The sequence below is a fragment of the Uloborus diversus genome, chromosome 5 (genome assembly GCF_026930045.1).
Source record: "Uloborus diversus isolate 005 chromosome 5, Udiv.v.3.1, whole genome shotgun sequence".
In the NCBI taxonomy this organism is placed as follows: Eukaryota; Metazoa; Arthropoda; class Arachnida; order Araneae; family Uloboridae; genus Uloborus; species Uloborus diversus.
Genome location: NC_072735.1, coordinates 71,371,271 through 71,394,836, shown reverse-complemented (window position 1 = coordinate 71,394,836; position 23,566 = coordinate 71,371,271). Strand labels below are relative to the sequence as shown.

Below are 23,566 nucleotides of genomic sequence, written 5' to 3'. Positions count from 1 at the left end.
CAGTTTTCAAAAGCGGAAACTTTGGACTCTTTGGACTGTAACGCAGTAGAGCTACGCCACTGACAATTTACAAATGCAATTCCATCGAAAGGTGAAGAGTGAAAAGAAACTCACATAATGACAAAGAGGAAATTATACAATTCATTAGTAGGTCACGTCAATGTTTTAATTTAATTGACGAGTTATTCTGAATTTAGAACTGTTTTCTCAATTGTTCAGTCTATAGTTGCTCACGAGTGAGTAAAAAATAAATTAAACCAATTTTCTGCATACAAGTTCTCCATTTGTTATTATAAGTGAAAATAAAGTAGTAAAACTTTTAGAAAAAAATGTAGCAAAAATATATTTCTTAGCTTCAATGTGTTATACTAAAACTTCCATTTCAAAAATATTTGTAGAAAATGGAATTAACTTCGTTTTCGCTGAAAATTTTTATCTTTTTTTTTATCATGATTACGTGGATGAACAAAAATAGTTCATCATAAGAAACTTCGAAAATACTGCAAATTACTTTCATATTTTTCCTTTTTCACCCTATATTTTCCTGTAATGCTTAACGGTAACCATAATATGTTTTATTACGCAATTATGCAAAACACAAATGAGGTGTAAAGCTAAGCTTAAAGCAATAAAATTATTCATATTAAATTAAACATTCATTCAAGATGCAGAGCAAATGAAAGAGTATGCTCCGCCTCTGATTAAAAGTTCGATATCTCCAACGCCTATGATTAAATCGACGACTGTTGATAAAATATTCTTTGCTTAGCAGCAATTCATCCACAGCTGATTAAAAGTTCACTTTGTTCTGACAAGTTTATAAATCTAAAATAGTTTTCCCGACTTTCAATAAGATAACGTATGATCAATAAACGTTACGACCCGTAGTACTTTAAAAACCAGCTAATAGTTTTTTGTATTAAAACAATAAATAATTTACATTTTCAGCCGAATATCGATTAAACGAACCTTTAGTTACTGGTCCTAATTCTGGATAAGGAAAAGTTCAGATAAATGTTTCAGGCAATTTAAAGGATGCTCTTAACTCCACTAAAAATCTATTCTTATGAGTATTTATGCTTTTAACAAATTTAATAGGTGACAGGTAGATTTAAAAACAATATTATGTGTGAAATATTTTCCTTTGCACTCCATCCAGCCTAATACTGGTAAGTGTAGACATTTCATTTAAAAATTGGTTTATTTTTAAAGTTTTTAAAAGTTTTCTTGCTTTTTCCATCTTTGAATTTCATTTAAAACCCATATTTTCTAAAGACTTCTCCCAAAGTAAATTGATCGGAGCAGTGTTTTCAGTTTCACTTGCAATACAAAATAGCAGACACAAAGGTAGAGAAATAGATAGAGTTGATATAATTAGATAGCTGAGTTAATTACAATTTAGACAACCAACGCTGAACTGCATAGCCTATTACGGTCAAGGACTGCTGCGTTTCCATCCGGGATCGATTACCAGTCCCTTATATTACATCAAAGTGGCAACATATGGTAATTCAAGCTAAAAAAAAAATTGTTATTTTGAAGAAACATTGCACTTTATCAGTTTGATAAAAAAAATAACTGATCTTAATCTTTCCGACTAGCCAGCACAATATCACTTGGAACAGGTACGCCCACGAGAAAAGGGGGTTCACGGCGCACAGTGTGCCATTGAAATTTTTAGGGGGTAATTTAAGAGGGGTTTTATGCTAATTTTGTGGGTGTCTTGTTCTTGGGAGTGCTTTAAAGCATTTGAGAGGTGCGACATTGCTCTTGGAGCGGATAGGCACCCCTGCCCCCCATTGTTTTAACTACAATATTAGAATTGGCGATGTATGTTAAAACCAAAAATTGACCCTCCCCCCCCCCCTTCCCCTGTTCGCTACATCTTTTTGTCGTAGTTAATAATTTCTTACTATTGTTGAAATTGCAATAATAAAGTAGGAAACATAGCTGCGGCAAGAAAAGGCAATTGCTTTTCTTTCTCAGAATATTTCATCACTACATTTCCCTAAACAGTAGAAATACGCAACTAAAACGCATTCATAAAATGAAAAAAACTAAAAAAAAAATTATCATCATCATTAATTTATTGTTTAATAAATGATTAACATCTTGTAGAACTTGTAGAGAAGGATAAGTTATTATGTATAATGACAACTACAGGAAAGAAAAAAATCCTACGAGCCCAATGTAAAAGTACTTAAATACATTTCGCATTGAGAAGGGGAAAAAAGCGAAAAAAGAAAAAAAGTGGATTCTCAAAGAAAAGATAATCGGCGATGCCTATCAAACAACATACGATAAGAATTTTCTACCTCGAGTTGGATCAGACGTCAACAAGTGTCAGCCAGCCACTGTAGAAAGCTTTCATCATTCAACCGATACCTCATCATAAAATATTAATACCCTTCTCATCCAACAGATGGCAGTAGAAAACTTCTGAAAGAACTCGGTAAGAAATATTAGCAGATATTTCTGCTGTTTCCTTTTTCACAGAACTGAAAACAACAGTTGAACAAACCATGAATCAACAAGTTATATTCGATATGAAAGAATTAAGCTTAAAGCATGCAGCTTGCAGTGTACAAGAAAATGGTACCGGACAAGGTAATTGAGAAAACTTGTTACATTAATAGCGTGTTTTATAACTCAATATATCGTTGCTAGATATAGAAAAGCGTATTCACTAAGAAATATTCAAAAGATGGTTTATTTCACTAATAAACGTAACATTAAAAAGTCAGAATGATGTAGTTTGAAGCTAACATATTAATTTGTTTGTCTGTTTATTTATTTATTATTATTATTTTAGCTTTAAATTGCATTATTTACATTAAAATGTAAAATCTGCATTTTACCTAACACTCAAATATTTAAATGATATAAAGAATTTGTTGATGCTATTTTTAAGATGTGTCAAAGCTACAGCTTCCAAGTGATCAATTCTAAAATGCATAAATTGTTTGCGCTTTAAAGAAGAAAACATTTAGGGGGAGGGGGCACGCATTGGAGAAGCTGTTTAATTATAAGGTATTATTGGTCTCTAAATTAAAAAATAATTTTGTAATTAAAATAGGTTTTACGTACACGAATAAATGCAATCTTTATTGAAGATTGTTTAAGAATTATTATTCAGTTAATTTTTAATTTTAAAGGAAGGACCCAAGTTCATTATACCTGCTGCAAAAATGATTTCAAAAATAATTATTTATCAGCAAAGCAGCAATGCCTTTTTCATATATTTATTTTAAATTTTCAATACCATTTCTTACGTTATATTAATGAAGAGACATTTCATTGAACGCCTCCCAACAAATTTATGTCAAAAGAAATAAATTTGATTCTATTTTTGTACACAGATAAAATATATTAATTATTCCTTTATGTAAATGTTATACTTTAAAAGAATAGAAGTGAGGCATTTTAAATATGAAGGTTAAATAATACAAAATTTAAAAGTGTTTTTTGATGTTCATTTGATGTTTCATTAAATGTAACTATTTTAGTAATAGTTCATAGAGAAGGAATTCATAAATATAATTAAAAAAAAATATATTAGGTTCCGAAGCCGTATTTGCACAAATAAATATTTTTTGGAAAAATGATCATGCAACAAAATCTCCAAATACTTTTTTAAAAAGCTACGTTAATTTTATTTAGTTATTAAAAGTAAGAAAATTTCAGTTGTTGAATTCTTGGTGTTTCTCTAAAATCCGTGGAAATCAGATAATTACCTTTAACTAAACGGAGGTAAAAACCTCTATGTTTGTATTTTTTCGTTGGATTTATTCTCTATTAATCAGAAAAAATCCGTTTTTAAAAAAAAATAATTAAGAAATGATATTTTATTTCTTTTGTGACCAAACATTCAATTCTAAATTAAATACAAATAAGATTTTTTTTTTTTCAAATTCTGTTATCTATTTTGAAAAATCCTCAATACATATTAGAATAATAGAAGCACAAGAGCATTCACGTGATTAACAAATTTTACCCTGCGTCCTTCAATGATATGAACAATCAAATTAGTAAACAATATGATGAAAGTCGTCACGTCGGTCTTGTGGATTCAGTTGTAACCAATTATTAGGATTTTGGATACAATTCACAATGATGACTTAAATATGGCCCTAACCGACATAATTGGGTAAACTGGACCAAACAGTGTTGTTTACATTCAGACAAAATAGTACTGTCATCAAGTTTGATTCGTTTGCGAGCTCAAGGGAGCTCAGCTCCAGAATCATCCTCCCCATTTTTTCGTTGATTTTTTCGTTTTGTGGATTAGTTGGAATTTCAGTCTTCTCCAGCATGGCGGGCAACAAGGCGGGCCACTAGTCAGATTAGTCGGCGGGCCTCCCTCTCTCCATAAAACTTGTACTACCCAAATTTCGCGCCGGGCCTCTAGCTTTCGACTTGGCTGACTTGGACTCTCGTTGGCCCTGTTCTTCAGCATAAGTATAAGATACTAGAGGCCCGAGTGATGGCATAAGAAATTACATTGAATATTGTAATCACTTAAAATGAAAAAGGAAATATACAGAGACCATGGGGATGCAAGGATTATTAGACAACTGACTTGCTGCTGGTGCTGTAAGAACAATACTCGAAATAATACTGCCGTGTGCAGGTAAAGGGCAGTAACTGCAAATTTTTCATTTTTCATTTTTTTGCATTTTTGTCATCTATTGTACGTCATCTTTATTGTACAAGCTCGCTTATTTGGTTTCCGCTGAAAAAAAGACGCGAAAAAGACGTCGAATTCCAAGATGTCCCAATGGTTAGTATTGAATCCGACACACATTTCTTCAAACATCTCGAAAACGCATTTCTGCAGATACTGCCGTTTACCTGCACACGGCAGAATATTACTCCATAGTGATTTTGATTTGGGTTAAATTCCATTGAATAGATTAGACAGATTCAAGTTGCGCAATAAAATTATTGGAATATCGTTTTTAATTTTAAAAGCAGGAAGAGAAATGCTGAGGAGTACCCTACTGAAGAAATTCTCAAAATTGCCTGTTTTTTCTTGTTAAAAAAGAACCCTATTGAGTGTCCACTCCATTATTCACAAATTTTGCCTTTAATTTTTATACTGCTTGACATTTAACGACAATCATAGCACTTCTGTTGACGCTCTCCTTGCAATATATCGTCACAACGATCTTTTTAAAATGTTTGCCATAAAGTAATACGGTTTTAAAGTTGACATAAAAGTTAAAATAGTTGTAAAAAAAAATTCTGAATTTAGGAGCGGAGTGAGAAAGTTGCGTGTAACAACTAAGGTTAGTTTCCAAGGTTTGCCGTCGCCTTTGAGACCGAGTTCTTTATATGCTTGATAGGTTGGCAGGATTTTTAACTGTTGAACGACTTAGGAAATATATAGGACCACGAAAATGTTACAAATGAATTTTTAAGTGAAAAGATTCAGATTAGCTATTAGGATGAATATTGTATATTCTACTAAGAGGTGAACCTTAATCCCGTATGCCTTTCAACCTCTTGTACTCGTTTTCTTCGGAAAACTTGCTTTTTTCATAGGCCTCCAATTTTATTTATTTATTTATTTATTTGGCAATTTCTTTCTGATAGGATATTTCAGTACCTCAGAGCCAGAGTGACGTGAGTCCAAAAATTGCGGTTTCCTGTTTATTAGTACATTGTATGTGGAAGCCTATTCCGCATCGAGCCATGTGATAGAAATCTTCTTAATATATAAAAATCTTCTGTGCGGATGTTTGTCACCATAAGGCTTTTAAACGGCTGGACCAATTTTGATCAAATTTCTTGTGTGTAATTAAGTTGTGGCAAGCATGGTTTCGAAGTGCGATGGATCGAATCGGAAACGTTTTTGTTAATTAATTAATTAATTTAAAATTGGATGGTTATTTCTCCCAAATTATTAATATTTATTTTAACCTATTGTTGAGCGAGAATTGAAATAAATATTTAACCCGTTGCCAAAAGACAATAAAAAAACCAGCTCTGCTTTTTGTAATGAAATTTCCTATTGTGATATGTCAATTGAGAATAGATAAAACTAAGAGAGAGAGAGAGAGTGAAGCCTTCATTTCTCTCTCTTGAAAGCAACGATTTTAGGTCCCGTGTTATATTTTAAAGTAAAGTACCGGAAAGTTGTGTGTTTTGTTGTAGTAGTTGAACCATGTGACCGGATAGGTGCTTTTGGTTTTCCTAACCAAATGATCAGAAAGTACTGTACCTAGCAACATTTGTTTCTCGGCTCAAATCCATCTGAGTTTTGGCACCAATGTCAAGAAGACTTTAAGGATTATCCAACTAATCAGTACATTATTAAAGGGAAAGATGATGGAATTTAAAGACGAGACAAATTTTATTTTCGTCCAGGTAAATTAAAACAGGGTAGTTCTGTGCAAAAAGATCAGTGCAGTGGAAGATCTTTATCTTTGGTGGAAAGAACAAATTAGACAATATATGAAGTTTAAAAAGTTTTCGTTCAAAAGATCGGACCGCTAATCGATCGGAGTTCGCTTCGCTCGCTGATCGGATGGAATACAGTAACGTGGTGGCTTGGCGAATTTGGCTATAAACAATAGAGTTGCGTGATTGTTTGTTTATATTTAAAGCTATTGTTAATGTAACTTATTGTATTTTTTGTTTATTTGGCGAAATATTTCAAATTGCAAAGAATTGTTTTTTTGTTTTTAAAGAGTTTTTAGTCATTTTAGTTGAAGAATGTTTATTTTAAATCGGGGGGGGGGGTATGAGTGATTTTCGCTTATTCAGAGAACTGTTTTTACCTTTATCATTTTTTTAAACGATATCCTTTCGTTTTATTCTTTTTCATATGGGGGATGTTGCAGCGAGATTTTCCGTTTGTTCTAGATGGGTAGTTAGTTTTTTACACTTAATATCTGAGGACGCTTTTAGTCCTTTGAGTATGGCTGAAGGAACAAACCACCAGTTACGGGAGAAAAAATAGTTAATAAAACAACTGCTCAGTGGGCATTAGATAAACCAAGTTGTAATAAATATACGCATTCTAACACCATAGCAGCTTAAAACATTATTTAAGGAATATTAAGCAGTTGGCTTCCTCTTAAGGAAGCCAAGGGCTTCCTTAAGAGGTTTTCCATCTCCAGCTCAGTCACTTTCCTATGCCGGGCTGATGAGTGCTAATAAGCACGAAACTGCAGTCCTCGGCTGGAAATGACTGAGCTGGCGGTGTATTTCACGTATTTCTGCTTTAGCCCTGGCTAATGGACGGTAATTTACTGAATATAACTTGATAGTTTATTGAAATTTTTTAACTTTTCAATGTATGAAGTTTGAACAGAACAACCGTCTGTCGGGTCCTCTAGTTCTTTATAAAAATCCTTTTCAATTTTTTTAACAGGGTTAAAAGAGTGCGCTTCCTATTCTTTAAATGCACCAGAAAAAATATTTTCCTCTTAACTATAAAAATATCATAATGTGACTTGCGTTTCTCTGCTTTCGATAATTGAGTGCAATTACTCATTTAGTTGAGAATTTTCTAAACTAAATGTACCTAACTGAATTTATTAGCAGATGCTTCTCATTTCGATTTCAGAATGAATCATGAATCTTAAAGGATATCCCAAAATGCATGCAAAATTTCAACTTTTAGAAACACGGATTATTATTGTCTATCTACACTACTTCAGTTCAAAAACTAATTTTCCCGAAGCGAATCTCAATTATACGTCATTTAATTAAATTTCAAAGCGTAAACATTCTGTGACTGTAAATGGTTTTCAACGTCCTAGGCTGTCAGAATGTAGTCCAGTCAATGAACACATTATAGCGTGCATGGAATATGCGATAATTTTTGACTTCAGAATATTGTTAGTGGTAGTTAGTAAGAAAACATACTAAAAACCCCGCTCCTATGGGGTGAGCTAATGGTGGGAGGGAGGGTGAAGAAAATTTTGGGTTTTTCGAGAAAATGCCCGAAACGGTGGGAAAAAAAAATGCGTTTAAAATAAAACTTCAAGCTAAATAAACTTCCTATGAAACTATTTCTATACATATTTGTTAAATTTCCAATAATTTTCCGGGTATATGTTATATAAAATCGATGATTTTCGGAAAAATTCTCTCTTTTTGTCAAATATTTGCTTCTAGTGCCTCCTAGGATGAGTATTCATGGAAAATGTCAACGGCAAAGTTGTAGAGCTTTAAACTTACTTCAATTTGATATGCTATTTTGTTATATATTTTGTTCAACCAATCAAAAGTTGCAAAATTTCAAACACGCCCTTTCATGGCAAAACATGGAACACATGTCATTCACAAATTTCAACTGACTCGAAAAGATCGCGCACTTCCTCTTTCATCAATGAATTCGACAATCCAGATGGACAATAGAGAGTATTTGCGGATTACTACAACACAAATGGTGTTTAAGGGGCTGGGAGGGGGTCGCGAAATTGTTTGTGATTTGTTGGAAGGAAAGAGCAAGAAGTGTGACATCAAGCATTTTTTAATGCGAATATGTTTATGAAAAGTAGCTGGTAAAGCTAACTTTGTGACAAGGGGGTAAAAATGTTGAAAAAAAGTGGGACGTTATTTATGGATATCCCTTCACCAAGGAATCGGAGGAAGACTTTCAAAATTACGTATGTACAGTATGAATTGGTGGACTGGAGGCCATGCAGAAAGTCAGCACTATACATACTGTTTAAGGAAATTGATATTGATTTAATTTAATTTGAATTTGTTGTGACTGAGGATACGTACTCTACAAAACTGTTAAGCGAAAAGAGATGACTGTATAAACCATATGGACATCAATGTCAGTTAGAAAATTGAAACGACGGTCGAACAAGAAGATTTCTGCCTAATTTTCATAATAACAGTCAGCTGACAAATCCTCTAATGATGAAGCTGTTGAAAAACGAGACAAATACGCTCCGAGCTTTAGGTGATGGTGACGTTGATATTGCGAAGACGGCTATCATCAGATGACAAAATTCTTCGGTAGCTATCACTTGGAAGGAATTCCCTCGGGTTGTTCTCTTGATACCCAAATCCTTAACTGATCACAACATTCAGCTGTCAAAATTTACCAGAAATTTAAAATCATACAACATGTATCTAAAGTATATATCAGCAGTTCTTCTTCCCCTGAATCCATTGAGGCTGCTGGGGTCATATGTATTTCTCATGGTATGGTGTTCTAGCCTCACAGAAAATTCCTTTAGCGAGTTCCGTTACAGATCATTTATCAAAGTAGCTGCAAACATCAAGACTGATCTCTAACTCTTCCGTACCACCAGGTACACCTGTAGCTAGGAACTTAATGATTTTGGTCGATTGCTTTTCTACAAGTGACCTTCCGGTCATCGAAGAAAATCATCGTTAAACTACTCTGTCCAAAGCTTGCATTGCAGGGGCAGTTCCAACAACGGAATCAAAATATTTATCCAGGACGAGGGTAACGACAATGACATCAATACATTACCAATTTTTTAGAACAACTTTTCCACTGCTGGTGACATGACCTTTCTGCATCAGATTAAAACCAAGATGTCCCCTTAAAGATCATATTTTCATTTTCTAATTATTGTCAGTCCATACTCCATATAAACACTTTCAAAATATGATTAGTAATAATGTAATAAAAACTATGCTATAATTACAAAAAAGGTGCTGCAGGTCAACTACATTTACCTTATTCCTATTGTTAAATTTTCATTATCATGCTATAGCGTCACATATTTATTTCAATAAGAATAACGAAATTGAGTACATGCTAGAACTTCATAATTTTTGATTACTTGTCAGCTGTGTGTCGCGGGGATTGGGCATAGGCTTCGAGTTTCTTTGGTATCAGGTTTGAATCTGCAGTTCAAGTGTTCAGCCGGTGGATTTTAAAGACACAGAAAACCGTCAGGGTCCTTGTCAGTGGCGGATCCACGGGGGGGGCTAAGGGGGCTATAGCCCCCCCCCCCCCCATGAGGTCTGAACTTACACTAGATAAAATCGAAATTTCAGAGATTTTTAATACTGCAATATTGTTACATGTTTAAGTTTGTATTATATTTAAATAAATATAGAAGCACTATCAGTGGCGGATCCACGGGGGGGGGGGCTAAAGGGGCTATAGTCCCCCCCCCCATGAGGTCTGAACTTACACTAGATAAAATCGAAATTTCAGAGATTTTTAATACTGCGATATTGTAACATGTTTAAGTTTGTATTATATTTAAATAAATATAGAAGCACTATATAGAGCGGCGTATACATGGGGGATGGGAGAGGGCATAAGGGACTGTAGCTTCTTCTCTCATTTCGTCAAAACTTACGACAGATTAAATTGTGATCTGCAATGGCACGGAACGGCTCAGAGGGAATAATTTCATTCTGCGATCGAGGTATTTTTTAATCTGAAAGTTAGCCGTAATATATTTTACATCATTCCAAGGCTAAGGGAGCTATAGCCCCCCCCCCCCTCCTCTCCCATAAGGTCAAAATTTACACTAGATAAAACCGAAATTTCGAAGATTTTAAATACGTCAATACTTCTGCGAATTACAAACATGCATTATATTTTATTAAATATGTACACTATATACGGTGGTTTATTAATGGCGAGTTTGGGGTGGGGGGGGTAGTAAGGGGACTGTGACCCCTTCTCCCATTTGGCTAAAACTTACAACAGATTACAATGCGATTTGTAATTTCATGGAAAGTCTTCGAGACAATAACTTTGTTCTGCTATCGAGGTTTTTAATCTGAAGTTATTACTTTCCAATTAACGCCGTCAGTGGCGAATCTATGAGGGGGGGGGGCAAGGGAGTATAGCCCCCCCTACCTCCATGAGGTCAAAACTTATACTAGATAAAACTGAAATTTTATATTTTTTAATACTGCACTACTTATGGATATTTTATGTTTGTATTATATTAAATTAAATTTATACATTTCACTGGCAGATCAATGCGGGGGGGGGGGGGCTAAGGGGGTCTATAGTATCCCCTTGAGGTCAGAACTTACACTCGATAAAATTTCAGTTTTAGATATTTTTAATACTTTAATATTTTTACTAAGTTTGTAATATTTCATAAAATTTATACAGCTTCAATGGTGGATCTGTAGAGCAGTGGGGAGGAGGGGGAGGTGCTAAGGATACTATAGCAACCCTTACCATTTGGTTAAAAATTACATTCATAGAAAATGAAATTTCAGCGATTTTCATTACTGCACCACTTTTGTAAACTTAAGCTAGGATTATGTTTACTAAATTCTCTTCCTGTCAACGGACACCACTGTTCTTTCTTTGAAGCCCACGACATCCAGAATGAAAACCTGTCGTTCACTAATCCTTTTCAAAACGTTTAGGCAGTAAATTAAGCAAGTGTACTAAGCAAGCCGGAGAGGACGATACATAATGGCTACTGACAGGTATCATCAGGAGCAGGTATGGTGCATCCCTATTTCCGCGGAAACCGATAATAGAGTCCCTCCCACTGAATTAGGAATATGCAGTCGGACTAGAAAAAAAGCAATAGTTCCTTTCTGTAATGTTGAATTGCTGACCATGTGTCTCGTTAGGACTTATGTTTATTGTAAATGAACTCTTAATAGGCTGTTTCTGCCCAGAGACAACATTGAGTACTCCTCTTTTGAACAACCAGCAATAGCACAACGAAGTAGTAATGCTCATAATATGCTAAGGTTACTGATAAGGAAACACCAAGAGCGAAAATTTAGTTAAAATAATAAAAGGTGGAAAATTGTGGAAAAGTTTTTCTGGGACGCGGCATCGGTTGTCGCAGTATTGAACTGTTGTTTTAACGAATTGCTTGTATTAAAATTCATACTTGGATTCTTGGTTTTTTCACACTTGGAAGTTTTGTTAAGAAACAAATGTGGCGATTTTGTTGGACTGGCGCTTTAAAGGGCGGGCGCAAAATTGGTGTTTGACTTGATTTATTTCGCAATTGTTTTGATATTTTAAATATAAGTATTGTCGAGTGAATATGAAGCGTCGACTTACAGATTATTTTAGTAAAAGCAATACGCATATAACTGATGATTTCCAAGGACACGATGGAGTTAGTATCGATAAAATACCATCAGATTCCAAACAGCCGTGTTCTAATAATGGACTACTACAACGCATGCCGACTACATCTAACGTTGAGAATGTGAACAACTGTACAGCTGGATGTGAGACTTCTAAAGAACAAGTAAATATATTTTCTTTAAAATTCAGCTATATTTTAAATATGTTATAACATACCAACTGTATATTGATATACAAAAATAAAATTAAAATTATCGTTTAAAGCATAAATAAGTAAAATAGTAATCATGATTGCTGGTACATGGGGGGGGGGGTCATGTTAGCAGGAACCCCCTTTTTCAATGTAAAAAAAAGTGTGAGATTATGGAGTCTAAGACGTTTAACGAATTTCTGCATCCATAAGCTTGCACTTTTTTTTTTTGCATTGAAAAATCTTTTTTTTTTTTTTTTTTTTTTTTTTTTTTTTTTTTTTTTTACCCCAAAACATGGGCAAAAGATGAGGTGATTTCAAAGCAATCTGATAAAAATCAGGTGCCTTTGTTCAATTTTTAATTCATTTATTTATTTTTCACATGTTAAGTTTCAGCATTTTATACTGAGGGTTTTTTTTTTTTTGCAATACTACTATAGTTTTTTCTCTCTTCTACATTGGTACTCTCATAAGTTGAAAAAATAAAGGTGTGAATTTGGAATGTTTGCTAATGAATTAGACAAATTTTTTGAAATTTACTAAAACTTTGAAAAGGAATCTTATTTGTTCATATATTATTAAATAACTATCTTTTTGCATGAGAAAGATAGTTTCGTTTTCAGAAAATTGGTTTAACCATAAAAAATAATGAAAAATTACAGTGCTTAAATTTAAGATTTTTAAATTTTTTTTCTAGAGAATAATTCTTAAAATCGTGAGTGTTCGTAAATAGAGTTTCGTAAAATTGAGTGTCAACTGCATTTTAAATGCATTTAAACCGTTTTGAACATTCAAGAATTTTTGTATCAGGTAAATTATTTCTATTTGAATGTATTTTTAAGATAGGAATATGTATTATAATTTGTAGGGAATATATTAAATTACTTAACTTATAAATGTATTTTTTTTTTTAGAATCCTACTGATATAACATCTTTAACAAATTATCAATTATATGATATTGGATTAGCTGTTGGAAAGATTTTAGATGACGATAAAAAGCTGAAATATTTAAATGAAACATGGAAGCCTCCGGTGAGTTATAGCTTCCCAACAAGAGCTGAAGGAAAGCAGAACCGTAAATTTAGACGAGAATGGTTGGAGCAGTACAATTGGCTTGCTTACAGTGAGCTTTCGTCTGGTGGATTTTGTAAAATGTGCGTTCTGTTTGCACCAACTGGAGCTGGAATTGGAAATCAGGTGAGAAATTCCATCAGTTCATAAGTGGCATTTTTCAGAATTGAATTGAATTTTTTTTTTAATAGTGTCAATATTCTTTATAGGCAAAATTTTTAGTTTAAGCGCTCTTCTCGATATTTTTTTTCTGTTTTTTTTTTTGGTTTATTTCTTAGATTCTTCCATTAAGTGGTGGTCAAAAGTTCTTTTCGGCTATTTCATTTATACTGACTGTCGTTATTAAGTACATTTGAAAAATAGAAAAATTCAAGATAAGAAAGACCGCGATCTTTTAAAAAACGGGAATCGCGCAACCCCGCGCCTTAGTGCGAACTCAGCTTTAGGTTTTACGCAAATCTCATGACCCACTGAATACATTTCACGATGTCAATATCGATCAAGCTTCCATCATTCACAAGCCAAAGGAAGAAATAGACCAAAACAACCTCGTAGATAGAAAAATTATTATTAAAACAGTTCATTTAAATTAATTTTTAATTATTTTTGAAACATCAATGACAAAATATCTATGTTAACAGTTTTAACGTCGATGGCATCAATACATCATATTTTTTACATATGTTTAAGGCTTGTAAACTAAAAGTTATCATATTAGACAAGTAAATTCATAAGCTGTATTTATTCATAACAAATTTATTTTTTTAATTGTCTAAGCAAAGTCCATAAAAATAGGAAGAATGGTAATTTTAATGAATTATTGAAATTACCTCAATTCGAAATCAAGTAATACAAAGGAATAAGCAACTCATGCATACTGTTAAAAGATAAAACCTCGAATATCAACATAAATTAGTTTGAATTATTTCGAAAGACTTTTGCTTCTAATGTTCCACCCGGTTCTTAACACCTAAATTGGGATATTAATTGAGCGTCAAATTTTTTTTTTATATTGCAGTTTAATAAGATGTTTATTTATTTTCAGGTGCTTAAAACATTCGTTAAGGAGCCGTTGATTAAGTTTAAGAAAGCTACAGAAGAACTAAAATATCACCAAACTACCCAATACCATCAATTTTCTGTGGAAAAAGCCCTGCATTTTAAACAATCCATGGAGCCTATTCCTGGAAGTTCAGTAAGTCATGTTGGCCTCCTGATAGACGCTAGAAAAGCCTCTATAATAGAGCAAAATTTAAAACGCTTGAAGCCTATAGTAAAAACCGTACTGTTTTGTGCCCATAACAATCTGCCTTTGAGAGGTCATAGGGATGACGGCAATTTGAACAGCAGGGAAGAGCAAGAAAATGCATTAAGAGGAAACCAGGGTGTTTTCAAAAGTCTATTGGCTTTTAGAATTGATGCTGGTGATGAAGATTTGAAAACGCACCTTACCACTTGCAGAAAAAACAGTACACATATCAGCAAAACAATCCAAAACGACATAATCGAATGCATTGGCGATTATATCCGTTCGGAGATTACGAGTAGTATACAAAAAGCCAAATACTTCTCAATAATATGTGATGAAACCACAGATGAAAGTAAGAAGGAGCAGCTTACGTTTTGTGTGCGATATGTCGACATAGACAGTTTCACAACCAGGGAAGATTTCCTTGGATTCGTGGAACTCAAAGCGACAACTGGTTTATCGATTAAATCCGCAATAGACGAAGAACTGACAAAACTGAATTTGTCTTACAAATACCTCTGTGGACAAGGCTACGATGGAGCAAGCAACATGTCTGGGCCATTTAAGGGCGTTCAAGCTCTAATTTCCGAGCAGCAACCCCTCGCCATTTATACTCATTGTTTCAGCCATTCCCTGAATTTGTGCATCACAAAAAGCTGCCAAATTCCTGTTATAAGAAACGTAATGGGAACAGTTGAGACTGTCTCTGTGTTTCTCTCGGCTTCTGCGCACAGAACAAATGCATTAATCGATGTTGTAGAAAAGCAAGACTTTTCGGAAACTAAAAAAAAGAGATTGAAAGCACTTTGCCCTACACGGTGGGTAGAAAGGCATGACAGCCTAATAACATTTAAGGAACTACTTGTTCCTGTTGTGACTGTGCTGGAAAGTTTACATACAACTGCCTCTTCCGAAGCGTCAACAAAAGCATATATGTTAAATGCTTCAATAAAAAGGAGTGAATTTATTGTTGGCGTCGAAATATCAGTGTACTGTCTCAGTTTGACACTGAGCAGCAGTTGCAAAGCCCTGCTGCTGGGCTTTGCAACTCGCTGCTCGCTTTGCAACTGCTTGTCAGCAGTTGCAAAGCCCGAAGCAGGATTTGTCTTCTGCATTAGCTAATGTGTCTCAAGTTTTGGACACTTTTCGGAGTGTAAGACAAAACGCAGAACTCGAATTTCAAACTATTTACAAAAACTGCCTTGAAATTGCTGAAGAATTGGATCTGGAGTTAGAAATACCCAGATCAGGAAAGCGTAAAAGTGCTCGAGACTGTACACCTCCAGAAAATCCAGAAGTTTATTTCAGACGAACAGTCTTTCTTCCTCTGATAGATCACTTCATTTCCGAGATTGATTGCAGATTTAGCAGAGATTTTCTTGGAGTGCTTCCCCTCGAAGGTCTAATTCCATCGAACTTGTCGAGGTATACTGACAAAAATATTATAACTGCTGCAGAAAAATACAGGAATTTTACAGATGAACTAGGAAGTTTGAGCTTGCTATTAGCAGAAATCAAGATGTGGAGGAATAAATGGCTGCCGATATGCGGTCCTCCTACAACAGCTATCGGGGCACTGAAAGAGCTAGACCCTTCGTTTTTCCCATCTATTGCTGTTCTTCTCCAAATTTTCGCAACAATCCCAGTAACGACTTCAACAGCTGAACGTAGTTTTTCTACCTTAAAAAGGATAAAAACCTATTTAAGAAGCACAATGGGAGAAGTACGGTTAAATGGACTTGCTCTAGCAAATGTGGCAAGAGATAGAGATGTATCTGTCGACAAAATAATTGAACTCTTCTGCAAAAGTAAGAAGAGGAGAATGTGCTTGGAAAACTGGGAACATGTCAAATAATGTTTAAAGTATTTTTTTTTGTTTTAAACTAGAGTAACAAATTAAATCATTTTATTTTCTTACAACTAATGTGCCGACTGTGTTTTTGAAAAATTGTTTCATAATCATTTTAAAAAATAAACTCTTTTGACAATTTTTTAGTGTATTTCATGTTTTACAAGTTAAAAATAAACATATGCTTATTTTAAATAACAAATGTCGTAACATTCTCGTGAAAAGGATGCTGAACGATATTATACTGGACTTTTTTTTTTTTTTAACAGACCTAAGTTAGCCCCCCCCTTGTCCAAGTTCTAGATCCGCCACTGGTCCTTGTCACATGATTGCTGCACAAGATCCCTTGAGCGCCTGCTTGGCACAGACACTCTGGGACAAAAAGAGCGAGATACATTTTTGTTTTTGAAAAGTATTGCTTTTCAAGAACGCATACCTAAAAAAAACGCTGGAAATGTGACATATATGTATGGAAAAAAAATCACAATTAATTTAATAAGCTTTCACAATTATTCGGAACACATTTTTCATGCCGTTTTCGAGATATAATCGAAAACCACAAAATTTGACTCCCCCTTCCCACCTTTAACTCCACTTCTCCCCCCTCCCCCCAAGCTCGGGGACTTTCAGTATATTTACTTATTAATTACTTCTAACAAGTTTCTTACTGAGGAAGAGCTGACTTTCTGTACTTCCTCGGTTTACTTTCGTTAAATAATGCCATGGGCATGGAACTAATTCATGCTGCATATACGTAGTTTTGCAAATCTTCGTCCGATTTCTTGGTCAGAGGCTTTCCAAAAATGATGTTACATTTTTTTCAACATTTTTGACCCCCTCCCCATTTGTCACAAAGTATTTTTCATAAACTAATTTTTATAAACACATTCGTATTAAAAATGCTTGATGTCACACTTACTTTTTCCTTCCCCCTTGTCACAATTTCACAATCCCCCCCAGCCCCCTTAAACATCATTTGTGTTGTAGTAATCCACAAATACTCTTTATTGTCCATCAGGATTGTCAAACTCATTGAGGAAAGAGCGATCCTTTCGAGTCAGTTTGAAATTTGTGAACAGCAAGTGTTCCATGTTTTGCCATGAAAGGGCGTGTTTGAAATTCTGTAACTTTCGATTGGTTGAACAAAATACAAAATAGCATATCAAATTGAGGGAAATTTAAAGCTCTACACCTTTGTCGTTAACAATTTTCATGAATACTCATCCTAGGAGGCACTAGAAGCAAATGTTTGACAAAAAGAGAAAAATTTTCCGAAAATCATCGATTTTTCATAATATACCGTGAAAATTATTGGAAATTTAACAAAAAAGTGTAAAAACAGTTTTATAGAAGTTTATTTAGCTTGAAGTTTTATTTTAAACGGATTTTTTTTCCCGTTTCCAACATTTTCTTGAAAAACCCAAAAATTTTTTACACCCTCCGTCCCACCTTTAGCTCACCCCTAGGCGCGGTGACTTTTAGTATGTTTACTAACTACCCCTAATAATATTCTGAAGTCAAAAATTATCGCATATTCCATGCACCCTACACTCCTGTTTTGAGCACTCATTGACTGGACTAATGCTATACAGTTGGATCCTGCTACAACGCGATCCGACTTACGTGATATGGCTGTAACGCGAGTTTTTCATGAGCATTGAATTTTTTATCGTTGACGGCATACTGCTCACCTGCAACATATTTTTTTTTTTTTTGGAAAAGGAGCGGGAAGTGTTAGAATGGGCTTCGTTGGCACTAAATATTGGTTTCGTGAATGGACTTTCATCCCTTTAGCATCACTGAAAGCTGAAGTTCACACACTATATTAGTCTAAACAGCACTTTATTTAAGTTTATACAAATATCCACTCCGAATGTTAACTTTTTTTTTTTTTTTCATTCTACATATAAATGTTGATGAAATAGAATGGCTCCCAAACGAGCTTTTTCATCTAAAGTTGGCGAAAGTGGAAAGAAAAAGAGAAAGTTTCTGACAACGCAAGAAAAGGTAAAGATTCTCGACATGCTTGAACAATTATAGTGCTTCGAAGTTAGCACGACAATTAGGTATGAGTTAATCTTCGATACGTACAATTAAAAATCAAGAAAAGGAAATCCTTAAAATTTCAGAACATAGTTTCAATACTGAAGTTCGGAGAGTAGTGTCCGAGCAAAACCCAAACATCATGAAAATGGAAAAAGTTCTTTCATTGCGGCTTAAACAGGTCAGAAATAGGAGTGTTCCCACACTGCATAAACCATCATCTTCATTATTTTGAAAATTATAATTAAGTTTACGATATCTACTGTTCAGTGCTATTATAATTAAGTAATGTACTTAATGTAAGTACCCTATTGTTTTAATTCGAATATCTCATTAATTATTGATTTTGTGCTTCATAACAATAACTTATGTTAAATATTTACGCTTCTTCTAAAATACAGTGAAAAGTCAGTTCTTTATAAAATATACAGTAATATATAGTTAAGAAATTGTTTGAAACAATTTGAGGGGTGTTAACACATGTCTGAAATTATTGGGTATGCCTATAAAAGATTTCTAAACATACATTGTTCCACAACGCGAAATTTCGACTTGCGCGAGGGGTCTTAGAACGCATCCCTCGCGTAAGTCGGGATCCGACTGTATGCCCTATTTTCTGCAGTCTCAACCACATGTATAGTTTTCGGCAGTTCTCACCTTTGTACCGTACTTTTTTTACTTACACATGTTACCATCCCTCAACATTCAGTTTGAAGAGAACCTTCAATTATTATGTCATTGCGGATGCAGAGCAATCGGGGCTCGTTTTCACGTATATAAGAACAAAATAGTACGAAACAGAAACTGGTAGCGAAAACAAACTATTGGTTTAAAAAAATAGTATGAATACATATATGCATAAATTATAGCCTATGTCACTCAGTAAGATTGCACCTTTCATATAGTAAAAGAATTTTTCAAATAATTTCAGTGGTTCCGGAGATCACCTCGAACATATAAACATACAAAAATCCGCTCTCTCTCTTTATAATATTAATATACATAATGACTATAGGGTCTCCCGGCATTTTTTAAACATTCGTCGCAACAAAGAAGAGAGTTATAAGCGTGACGTGTTTGTCTGTGTATTTTTGTATGAGTGTATCTGGGATTTAAAAAAGAGAATGTTGATGTTATTTTGAATTTTTTTTTTTCTTTTTCTGAAAGGAGTTTTTGGAACGATTTTCCATATTCAGATATATATTTTTAGAAAGACTGTTGACGTTATCTGAAAACTTAAACCCTTGTTCTAAGAGATGTTCTTATGTATCATAATGGGTAATTTTACGGAAAGCTATACTTTTTCTAATGGACAGTTTGGGAGACTAAAAGGAATTTTTAGGGACTGTTGTCCTTACTTTAACTACCCTTACTCTACTACACCTTTTAGCCCTTTGCAACCTTGATTAGTTTACACGCAACAACAGGTAGGCAACCATACTTTAACGTTTTCTTTACAGCTTTTAATCTTTATTTATGACAACAATTTTTGAAAACTCGATGAGGGTAAATTACTCATTTTTGGGCACTTTTTAGCCTCTGGCAACCCTGCGTAGGGACCGGAAAAGGGTAGGCAACCTTACTTTAGCGTTTTATTTACAGCTTTTACTCTTCATTTATGATAACGATGTTCGGAAACTCGATAAGCATAAATTACTCATTTTTAGGCACCTTTCAACCCCTGGCACCCGGATTAGGTCACGTGAAAGAGGTAGAAATTCTTGTTTTCACGTTTTATTTACAACTTTTACTCTTCATATATAGTAACAATTTTAGCAAACTCGATGAGGATAGGTCAAGCCTAGTGGGATCTTAGACTAATAACTCAGAGGCGTAACTACGTACCACAAGAACCCGCATCACGAGGGCCCGGATTTAGAAGGGGCCCGAAAATTGTTGAGCTTTGTTTCCATTCAATTTTGTAAAATTTTTCCAAAAATTAATCTCAGTTTTAAATGCTAATATGTTTTTCTGCGGCCCCTAGAGCCCCAAAACTTATTGCCCAAGGGCACTTTTTACGATATTAGGGCCCTAGTCCAAGCACCTTTTCGGGGCCCTCTTGCAGTCAAACATTACAAATTTTTCCATTTGATAGAATAGCTTTAGCCAATTGGGGTCCCTGAATAGCAGGGGCTTTGCTACGGCCTAGTAGGCCTATTCAGTAAACAGGCCCTAAGTAGAGAGAAGAGGATCCACGGTCCAACTTCCATGCGCGAAAACCAAACCTTGGCTCGGTGATATTGCCTTCTCTAGGCCACCTGCTGTGGCGAGAAGTGAAAATCTCTCAAAGAAAAGGAAAAAAAAGGAACAAGTCCTGCCCAAATCGGAGCCTGGAAAAAGGCACTCACGAGAAATTTTTGGGTGGATCTGGATTTTGAAAGTGGGCGGGGGAAGGGCAGAGTTGGAAAGGGCGTGAAAAGTTTTGAGCTTTGTTCTTGTAGTCTAAAAAAGCATGGGAGGGTCATCAAAGAGAACTTGAACACATGTATTTGCGGAAGAACGCGTTGTGTCCCTTCAGGCACTTGCCGAAATTCCAAGCTCTTTTTTTTTTTCGGAAGAACACTTCATGAGAAAAGTTCTCTGGGTCACTTATTATTTACACCACTGATGATCGCTATTCAGATGTGAATTAACTATTTTGAAAGAAATTCCCTCGAAGGATTGATAACACAGCGGCTGTGCTCCCTTTCTATGGGTACCTAGAATAGAAATAGAGTAAATTAGTGGCATCTTATAGTTTTTTAGAAACTAGTTCCACATTCCTTTTCTGAGAACATCCTCTTTCTATAGGAGCTTATGGTTAGACGCCTGCAAACCATTTCTTTTATTTTTTTTCATTTACGCACCACTTTTCCCCAGAGTGATAGGTGGTGGTTTTAAGGTTTTAATAAGAGAGGTTTCATTATAACGAAGATGCTACCCCGGTCCTCTTCAGTTTTTATATGTGCATGGTAACCAAACTTTGAAGTGGAGTTCTTGTATAAAGCAGGTTTCTGAGTTGATATTTTATACTAGCATTAAAGTGTTTAATGTTTTGATTTAAAAATGAAGCATCAAAGCACAAAGATATTGAAATACTTTTCTAAGAAGTAAGAAGTTTCCTATGAGAAAGGTAAGAAAACAATAATCGATAAAAAAAAAAGCAATAATTCGTTTTATGTATCATTCATTTCTGCTGCAGGCATATTATTTGTAACAAAATATTAATTTTTTTACCGATATTTACTTAATTAGCCATCAGACGAGGGTAGATTATAGTTTTTGGGAGGATCATGAAAAAGTCAAAGTGTCCCCTCCCCCCTAGAATGTTTTGTTAAATAATTTTTGTGAGGTTCCTTTAAAATGTTTTAAAAGAAGCCTTAAAGCCAATTAATCTATTTTAAAGTACATAAAACTTATGTTCTAACTTACTTCAAATGTGATGGTAAAATATATTTTAAGCCCCTTAGCTACTAAATCTTATATAATTTCACCAAAATGGTAATAATGCTCTGTATTACTTTGAAAGATTGTTATAATGATTAAAACAAGAGGGTATTAAAACAGAAAAATCACTTTTTTTTCTATCAAAGAAGCATTAATGAAAGAATAGTGACAATTTGGACCTTTGAATAAGAAATTTGTGACTTTATGTATTTTTTTGCACTGGACTTCTGACTGCAATGTTGCCATTGCCCTCATAACAAAATCAAAGGGATTTTAATGAAATACATGTTTTATGCGTATCTGTTTTTAGTTTTTACTTTTGTTCTGAAGAAGTAACCTAATATTTAAGTTTCAAAAATGTTTTCAGCAATTTTGTCAAAGAAAGGCGACTTGATCTTACCATGAGTCAATGTTCAATGAAAGCCTACATAGAACCGCAATTTTAAGCGCGTTTTAGTAAAAACTTGAAAATATCCAATCACACCCCTTTGCTTCTTCTTGCCTCATTTGATAACCTCAAAAACATTATCAAAAACACGTTTTTTCCATGGAAAAGAGAAAAATCAATCATCATATTCGGAGCAACTAATAATTTGATTTTCTAGGTTTTTTTTAAATATCTTTTTTCGTTTTTTGAAAGACCTGCGCACAGTTCGTGCACATATGAGCAGAGCTGGATCATATCCTCAATCCAATACTCCGATGTCACATTATAAGGACACTAGTGCTAATAAAGCAACCCACGGCATTGGTGGGCTTCAATCTACTTTTCTAAGGTATCAAATCGCGGGAAAAAATAACAGAACATTTTTTTTTTTAAATTGGTCAACTAGATAAGTTGGGTTTCAAGAACAATTAACAACTTTTATACCACTAAACTACAGTGAATAACGAAGAAATAAAACTTGCTGAAAAATAAGATCAGGTAATCTATTTATATTATAAAAAAGTAAGGTCAAAGAAAATTTTGAAAGGAAGTCTGTGGCGGGCCTGCGTCCAGGAGACCCCATAGCATCACAACCTTGAAATTTATACAAAATTACTTCGAGTCCTGGGGGTTATGTTTTTTAAAATTCGAATTAGTTTTTTTGTACTTAATTTTTTTAAGCTCAAATTTCACGTAAATTGCCTATTTAAAAAAATTAAAACTACGTGCATATATTAATATTATATATCGTTGGAACGGGTGGAATTTTCCGCGTTCTACGCAATTTGTTTCAATGCTCTAACTTAAATACGGCGGGAGTTATTCGCGATTTTAGCTAAAATTTAGGCATACATTCTTCATTAAATCTATCAGTAAAAAGTGAAGGAATTGTAACACAGTTTTTTTTTTCGACACCACTGGAAAGAACGGCTTTTTTAACTCCAGATCTAACTCAACCTACGGTCGAAATATTTAGCTTCTATCTTCAAAGAAAAAAAAGTTACAAGCAGTATTAATCAAGTTCGAAAAATCTCATATATACATTCAAATTATTGATGTTTTATTTGGCGTTGTCATAGTTACGTCTTTTCGATTCGTTTGTTTCTTCTTTCTTATTCACAAATTTTAAGGGTTTCGATTTTAACGGAAAATCTTAGACTCGACTCAATTCAAGCATCGAGCTGAAGAGCAAAATATATTACAAGAGAACACGAATATGAAAGCGACTTTTCAAACCTACACAACTGCAGTTTTGCAATGCTCAGGAGCCTCTTA

At 34.3% G+C, this 23,566-nt stretch overlaps 1 protein-coding gene across 1 annotated transcript in view; it reads left to right on the top strand.

Annotated features, from left to right (window-relative positions):
- Positions 1 to 2,436: 2,436 nt before the first annotated feature.
- LOC129223055 (sodium-independent sulfate anion transporter-like) overlaps positions 2,437 to 23,566 on the top strand; it is a gene marked incomplete in the record, with an annotated part of 130,798 nt that continues 109,668 nt past the window's right edge. Inside the window, 1 exon segment of the mRNA XM_054857620.1 lies at positions 2,437 to 2,607. Within this exon segment, the coding sequence (XP_054713595.1) occupies positions 2,523 to 2,607 (85 nt within the window).